This window comes from Chroicocephalus ridibundus, chromosome 1 (genome assembly GCF_963924245.1).
Source record: "Chroicocephalus ridibundus chromosome 1, bChrRid1.1, whole genome shotgun sequence".
Lineage (NCBI taxonomy): Eukaryota > Metazoa > Chordata > Aves > Charadriiformes > Laridae > Chroicocephalus > Chroicocephalus ridibundus.
In genome coordinates this window covers 187,301,039-187,309,469 of record NC_086284.1, presented here as the reverse complement: position 1 = coordinate 187,309,469, position 8,431 = coordinate 187,301,039, and the positions used below count along the sequence as shown (strand labels likewise).

The 8,431-nt window shown below is 48.5% G+C and overlaps 1 protein-coding gene across 1 annotated transcript; it reads right to left on the bottom strand.

Moving 5' to 3' along the window:
- Positions 1-2,082: 2,082 nt before the first annotated feature.
- ARRDC5 (arrestin domain containing 5) lies at positions 2,083-7,974 on the bottom strand. The gene is made up of 3 exons (XM_063326105.1): positions 7,722-7,974; positions 3,368-3,576; positions 2,083-2,676 (listed from the first exon to the last, which is right to left on the bottom strand). Exons 1-3 carry the CDS (start codon positions 7,972-7,974, stop codon positions 2,083-2,085), a joined length of 1,056 nt encoding a protein of 351 aa, XP_063182175.1.
- Positions 7,975-8,431: the final 457 nt, after the last annotated feature.

The window sequence follows — 8,431 nt, the reverse complement described above, 5'->3', positions numbered from 1 at the left end:
TGTAGTTCCAAGCCCCCTGCCATGGGCAGGGACACCTCCCACTAGACCAGGCTGCTCAAAGCCCCATCCAGCCTGGCCTTGAACACTTCCAGGGATGGGGCATCCACAGCTGCCCTGGGCAACTTGTTCCAGTGCCTCACCACCCTCACAGTAAAGAATTTCTAATTTATATCTCCCCTCTTTCAGTTTAAAACCATTACCCCGCATCCTATCACTACACTCCCTAATAAACAGTCCTTCCCCATCTTTCCTGTAGCCCCCTTCAGGTACTGGAAGGCTGCTGTAAGGTCTCCCTGGAGCCTTCTCTTCTCCAGGCTGAACAGCCCCAACTCTCTCAGCCTGTCCTCACAGGAGAGTTTCTTCTGCCTGTGCATTTCATCTGTGAAACCTCTGTCTCATTCTGGTGTCAGTGGACTCCAACACGAGTGAGATGCAGCATCCCCCAGCATGGGGACCACAGTACAGTGGGAGCAGGATGCCGGCATGGCTCCTTTGCTCCCAGCCTGGCTGGCAATGGCTATTTTGGATTGGAAAGGATATTGGATCGTGCCAAAGGTTGCAAGGCAGAGGCGAGGGTGCAAAGGCATGGAGGGGTGGGCAGGAGGTGGAGGGCGTTGAAATGCATGCAGGTGTTTAGTGGGGCTGAGCCACAGGGGTGGGTGGTGATTTCTTGGTCCTGTAAGAGCGGCTGGGTACGGGAACAGATGTAAGGAAGGTGGCCCCACTGGTCTTCAGCTTATCTTCCCCATTCCTCACCGCCCTTCCCATGGAACAAACTGTGGAGACGCAGGAGTGCGGGACGGGAGGTGCCGCTTGCCTGCAGGTGTCAGGTGAGGCCATAGCTGTGTGGGTAGGTGAGTCCCACCAGGTCACTGCTGCAAAAGCCCTGCTGTGGGGTTGGGGTTGTGCCGAGGGTCGATAGAGGCCAGCTGCCCTTGGAGAGCCTGGGGACACGGCGGGAGCCCGCAGGGACACGGGGAGGGCAGCCACCCCTTGGCTGGCACCCACTGGGGCAAACCACAGCAACAGCCTGCCCTGGGGCAAAGCTGCTCAGCTAACGTGGCTTAAGTCACATCAGGATCAGAGCGATTTATTCAACAGCAGCTAACTGACCAGCAGTCAGTGGGCTTCACGTTCAGGTTCGATATCAGCAATACAGCAGATAAACTGCATTACTAGACACTTAGCAAATGTAAATAAACACCAATAAAATCCTAAACACCCTTCTAACCCCAAAACCTTCTGGTCACCCACACTGACACATACACACACGTGTGGTTGCACCATGGGCGACGCACATCACATCCCTGGGACAAGCCGCTTCTCTGGCCTGCCCGTGTCCCTCTGCTTGTCAGGATGACCGCCTGCTGTCTCCACCTCCCCCCAGCGCCGCACCACCCACCAGCTCACTGAGGGTGTGCTCCGCATGGAGCTCATGGAGCTGACCCGTGGTTTCACCTGCAGCTGACAGTGGAGCAGAGCTGATGGCTGATCTTTGCTTCTCAGTGCAGGGGTGATCCTGGGTAATGGTTGCTTTCTCAGCCTGCTGCCCTCCCTCTGCCTCAGCAGCCATGGGTCTTGCATGTCCCTTAGCTGCCTGGCTGCCCTCCTCGCCCCAGGGGTCTCCCAGGCTCTCCAGCCACCCACCCTGCCACGCTGAGAGCATTTCCCGCAGGTCCCATTGTGGCAAGCAGTCTGCCTTCTGCACGACGTCTGACTCATCTCACAGCTGGCTTTCAAACAGCTTGTTCTGCACTCCCACCAAGGTCTGCATGGTTGACGCATACCTTTAGATAATGCTGGGGTGGGCTCTTTTCCCATGGACAGGAGCATGGCCATCCTGTGGGCTTGCAAAGTGTCCCCTCTCTACCTAGGTAATTGCTGAGTCTCCTGCTCTTCCTTATCCAGTTATCAGGAATCAGTGTAACAGAATCACGGGCTCCCCTTATGTGCCTTCCTGATCTTGGGCTTTGGCTAGCTTTACTCCTCTTTTTTTGGGAATCACTGGCCCATCTCCACAAAAGCAGGCTCCTCCTGTGGAAATATACAGCAAGTGTACGTGGATTTTTGCAGAAAGATCTTTTATTCTGTGAATCTGCTGGCAATTGCTCCTGGGTCAGTGTCAGAAATGTCTCTGTGAAGGCTCACCCCCTTTGAGGTGTCACCTTCATTTTCATGCAGAGTCACGGTGTTCTGCTCCACAGAGAAGTGTTTCGGTGTGGCTGCTATGATGATGGGCACCCTGACCACAATGGTGGACGTGGTACAAGGAAGGTCAGAGGTGCCTACTAGCTCGTACCTGAAAGCCATGATTTTATTTTCCCTGAGAGTGCTGGTGACAGGCATGGGTTTTGGCAGTACCAGCGCACTGGTAACTCTCATGGCCTCAAAGGGACCTGTGTCTGTCCGGGACTCCAACCTTGTCACCTCACTTTGGTCTTCCAAGTAGCGTGGTTCTCCCCTGCTGCTGAAGCCCCTATACAGGACAATGCAGTGTAAAGCAAAAATGACCTTTCTAACATACTTGCATGTCCTGTTGGCAATATCTGTCATGAAGACAATGGTGTCACCGGGGCAAAATATGTTTTTCTCCAGGGAAATCCGAAGGGTCACAAAGCCATGTCTGAAGCAGCAGAAATAAACTACATCCTTCCTAACTTCCACCACCAGTGGGGCCTGCATGGAGAAGGTGAGTGGAAAGGCAAAGCACGGTGAGTTCTTGTGCTGGATATGGAGTGATTCCCAAACACCACATGCATAAACTCCTAATGCAACAGCTGAGGCTGCTCAGCTCTCCCCACAAGCCCCACCATTAACCCAGAGGACAGTCTTTCTCACTGCACCGAATGTGACATGGCTGAATTAGCACAGGCCTCTTGAGCACATGTGCAAAGAATTCATGTGTGCACATGTAAACATTGTCACCTTTAGCTATCTGTACCCAAGTTTAGAGGGAGACCACAAAATTATTACAATCATCACGTTCTAGATGTCTTGATGACCTTTGACTGACCATCCCAGCCTAGGTAGAGTTCGGTAAAAAGTCACCTCCCATTTGGGGACGCTTGCCCAAAGCTTAGACTTCAAAGTAAGAGAATAACCTCCCTTTTCCCTCATCCTGGATCTCAAAGTGCTCCCTACATGTCATCCTTGCAGTCTTACAATGCACCTTGTATACTAGAAAATAAACATCTTGCTGCAAGCCCTAAGACAAAGATGGCAGAAGATATTAAAGTGTCATTTAAATGCTAAAAGGAAGCAACTCAGAGGTAAAAGTTCATGGGCACTCAGTAGTAAGCCGTTACAGCTCTGGATCGGAACAGGGTAGGTCTGTGTGTCTCCAACTCAGATAGCTTGTTCCCCTTACCGTGTCTTTCATGTACCTTCTGCAGTCACCAGCAGTTCCTTGCAGCAGTAGACATCTCTCCTCTTTAGCTAAGACAACTTGGCTGCTGCAGCAAGTCCCTTGAACAATGTAGGAGATGCAGCCAATTTTGCTGGTGAATGTGGAGGGAATATTTGGAGGAAAAGTGAAGTGGAAGTCAAAAGTGTGGACCCCAGAATCCAGCCAGCCATCTGAAAGCCAAACAACAAGCTGCTATCAGAAGCCTTTGAAACATTCAGGATGGTTGAACCTTACACAAACCTTGATGTGTCTCCCAGAATCCAAGGTGTCCTTACCACCCTAGATGAGTGTTGCTCCCAAAGTTCCATACCACTGGTACTGCGCCCAAAGGGCCTTAAAGGCATGGTATGGGGTGGACTGTGCATCGCCTCTGCAGGTCAGCTGCTGGACGGATGTATGGATCCCTACCAGTCAGCAGACTTGAGAACGGCTAATCTGCCTCATTTCGACACAAGGTCGGTGGACCTGCAGCCCCTCACAAACTGTTTAGGATTTTCACTTACGAAAATGGAGTGCCACAGACCTTTACCTTTCCAAATAAGCACTAATAGGCTTTTTGGGAGTAAAGCGGTGTAATGACTTTCACTCCTCTTCTATCGTCGTCTACAACACATGTGCATGTGATCTGAAACTTCTGTCTCACCTGTGCAAAAGCCCCCTACTCACAAAAAATAATATTTGACACCTTCTCTGCACAACTGTGAGAAGGAAAAATTTTGATCCATTCCTTCAAATGTCTGTCTTTCCTTCTGTGCCAATTCCTCTTAATCAAGTTCAGTTTTGTGTGGGTGAGCTCCCGCTGCCTGTAATGAATGAAAGACTATCCCACCTATGCAAGGATAAGTTTGGCCTCTTCTGGCCAGATAAGACCAGACTCTTTTTTTCATCCAAGACCCATTTCTTTTAAACACTAATGTATGTGCTGGCCATTTATCATCCAGACTTAAGCTTTCCTTCCTCCTCATAGCTTGTGCCAAAACTTCACTTTGAATCACAATATTAGGGGATGTGAGACTGCTAGAATCTTGTCCTGCTGACTGCATCCTTTTGGAGATGAAGTCAATGATGCCTCGAGTTTTAATAATCTAAACTGGATATTCTTGTTGGCAGAAGAGCCTGGATATTGTTTCCTCACAGCATGGGAGATTTACCAGATGGCATAACAGCATTTTCAATCAATATCAGAGTTGTTACTCTGAAGAAAAAAAAAAAAGCCTAAAACAATCTGAAAGGGAGGAAACTAAAATTCGTCAGCCTCTTAGATAACTGCAATATAACAAAGTCATGTTGTCTATTCTGACAGTTTGTAGAAATCTGATATTCCCAGGGCCTTATCTCGCACAATGTTGTCTCCAAGTTATTTTGGAAATGTTCTTCTTTTGGTAGAATGAAGGACTTTGAAGTGTGAGCAGATCTACAATTTAACCTTGAAAGAAATCAGTGTTCCCCTCCTGGAATGATCTGCATTTGGGCCCTGGTGTGAGTTTTGCAGCCCCAGCACAGTGTGGGGATTTACTGAGAGAGTTCACGTTTCTCCGTCCCCACTGCAGGTATGGCCTGAGAGCCTGGCCTTGTGTGCAGGGCTTAAGTAGGCCCTGTGGTGCAAAAAGCCTTCCAGATACTTATTTCATTCCATGTACAGCTTTAATCCCACTTTCTCTAGCTTGTTTTGCATCACTTCTAAAGAGACTTCTTTGAATTGTGCCTGCTTGCTACGCTGCACTTCACTTAACTTTCCACACAGGCCCTCAGACCCCAAAAGATGGTGGCCTTAAACAATGTCCCTAAATTCACTGTGGAAGAGAAGGTGCGCTTGCTTTCCCTGGCTCCCCATGGCTGCTGGATGTGAGCCCCATAGCACAGGAGCACCTGCCCTCCATGTCCCTCCAGCACCTGCCTTCTACCTTGTTCCCCTGAAACCATGCAACAGACTTAATTACACAGAAATTAGAAAGTTTCCCAGCAGCACCTGGGGATACCATGCTTCTTGGTGGTCAGCAGAACCTGGGAACTTCAGTCACACTGGAAAATTTAAGTGAATTCCAGATAATCTAATGCGTTACCTAATTCAAAAAGTGCTCCATCCTGTATTTCCCAGCAGGGAGATGATGGCTGCAGCTGTTGGGGAATTGGAAAGCGGCTGCTGGTAGGAGTGATCTGAGAGGGTGACCTTTCTGTGAAGGACGCAAGGGATTTCCTGGGGTGCGACAGCAGTGATTGAAGAGTTTCAAACTGCCTGTAGTACTGTGAGCTCCTGCCTCTGGTTTGCTCCAGCTGGGGGGTTTCTGCTGGTGATGAGGATGGTTATCCCTGCCTGGTAGCACTGAAAGTCATCTTTTTCTTTTCTGGATCTAATTATCCTAGAGCTGTTACCAGTCACGTTCGATGACTGCCAAGAGTCAGTTCCTCCAGCAGTCTTTATCTCACAGAGAGACAATACAGAGTTTCTTGTGCGGTGGCGGGGTTTACCAGGGTTAAAAAGAAATATGTCAGCAGGCACCTGGATCCATGTATCTGTACTTCTTACAGAGACATCAGATGTAACCCAAGTAGGGCATGTGGTAAGATCAAACACCAGACAGCAACATGCTATCAAGAGCATATTAGCAGCTGAGTGTCAAAAGCTGACACAGGCAGCAATCTGTTCAAACATACATTCCTTGTGTGCCAACATCAGTGGGGAGCAGAGTATTCGGGGTAAGAAGGGTCAGGTCCGTATGTTCTTTCATGTTTTAAAATGGCTTTCTTGGACTTGTTAGAGCACTTCTACAGAGATGTAATCAATGCTGGAAGAGAAAGAAAAAGACTGAGTTACAGTAGTAAAAATCTGTTATTTAACCGCACTGCATTGACAGGTCTTGGTGGATGCAGATGCTCAAGTCTTTTGAAAATAGGAATATATCTGTAGGTGGCAGAATACAGATTCAAGTGTGTCTTTAAGCAACACCAATTTGAACTTTAGCTGAGAAGATCCAGAACTGAGGTGCTTTACAGGTACCTGTTCTTACAATGGCAAAGCTAATTGTTCCAACACTCAGCCTTTCTCCCTCTTTTCTGTCAGGGCTGTAACACCTCGTAGCCTACGGGAAGAGTCGGCATGCTGCAGTACTCAAAGACTAAGGCTGTAATGCATGTGTAAGGGGAAAATGACCTTTGAACCAGGTAGAGCCTTCAAGTCTGAGAGGAAATGAAGCCTGGCCACTGCACGTCATAGCTCAAAAGCACAGTTCCCACGCATTTGCACAGTCTAATTTCACTGCTAAACTAATCTGGGGCAGCAACCACCTGTGATCTCTAGACTAAATTTTCCAGATTCTCAACAGATCCTAAGAAAGAGAAGCTGAGAAGGGGGAGTGCACCTCCTCGGAGGCTTCCATTTGCTTTAAACATCCCCTGGAATAATTCACTGGATTAGGTGGTAATTACATCCCGCTGACTTTGCTCTTTTTAATAAATCTGTACATTTTAATTGTTAGCTCTGCATTTATATGTGTGCATTTTGGGCTGTATAATATCTGAAGGGAAGGTACAAAGAAGATGGAACCAGGATCTTTTCAGTGACAGGACAAGAGGCGACAGGCACAAACTGAAACACAGGACGTTCCCTGTGAACATCAAGAGACACTTTTTCCACTGTGAAACAGGTTGCCTTGAGAGGTTATGCAGTCTCCTTCCTTTGAGAAATTGAAAAGCCTGGGCAGGCGGCCCTGCTTGAACAGGTGGGTTTTTCCAGATGACCTCCAGAGGTGCCTTTCAACCTCAACCATGCTATGATTCTGTGATTCCATGAAACAATCACACTTTTGCAGGTGTTTTCAGTGTATGTCTCACATTTGTCTTGTCTCTCAGTAAAGATACAGCAGTAACTCTAATAATGCCTCTACTACAGTTGCAAATATAACAAAGCCTATATACCCAGTGGATACTTGCTGGCACATACGTCAACCAGAACAATGGAGGTAAGCATTTTAGAAGACCAAAGAATGCGTCAGTGATGTGCCTGTGACTAAAGATTTCCTACCTGCTGCTAGACAGGTCGTGATAGACTTCTGTGCAACAAATGTTCACTTCACAGACACAGCCACCGGCTCGTGGGGGACTGCTCACACTCTCAAATACCGCTGATCAGATGAGAATGCTACTGTTCATCACAAAGCCCTGGTTGCCATATGACTTAGTGAAAAGGGAGTATGCCATGTGATAGAAACAGCACATGGACATTGGCAAAAGGAAGACTTCCTCCCCAGATCCCGCCTTCCCTAGCCCAATGCTAAGAAGCTGTTCAGTTAACTGATGCCTCGTTCCAGTGTTTTACCCTTTATGTGGAAATTCTGTGTTTTGGAGACGTAGACAACCTGGTTGGTGCAAGCCATGCTCTTCTCATAGCCCTGTTCAGGATTTTCCTCCTCAAGCCACCTCAGGTAGCCTCTTCCCAAAAGCTCCACCTTTACCACAGGGTCCACCAGAGTACTCCTGAGGTTCAGAACCAGTTGGCCATCTATGCTGGAGCCAGCCAAATACACCTCAATCTCAGGAAGCACCAGGTTAATTGCCCTCACTGTCGACATAAGGGAAGAGAGGGTGCTGGCTGCTGCTGGGGTCTGGAGGTTGGATTGCGAGGTCATCTGCTCCAACCCCACCCCATGACACCGGGGATTGTGAGGTCATGGTATGGGGGACAGGTGCAGGGTTCTCCACAGGGACAGAGCTCAGTTCTCCAAGCTATGCCAGACCGGATCGGAGCCATTTATCTGATTATGAGCAGCACCTAACTACCTGACAAGCATTCAATTACACGTTTAGGATCGGTATTGGCAACGCAGTAGATAAATCACAATTCAAGACACTTAGTAAATGTTGATAAACACCCAGAAATTTTTAAGCACACTTTCCATGAGTGATCCCCAAAACTTCTAAGCATGCACGCACACACACACATGCGCGGTTAGGTGCACCCCCCCTCCTCTTGGGTGCACCCCCCCCCAACTCATGCACCTGTCCTTGTGGAGATGTGGGCACCCTACC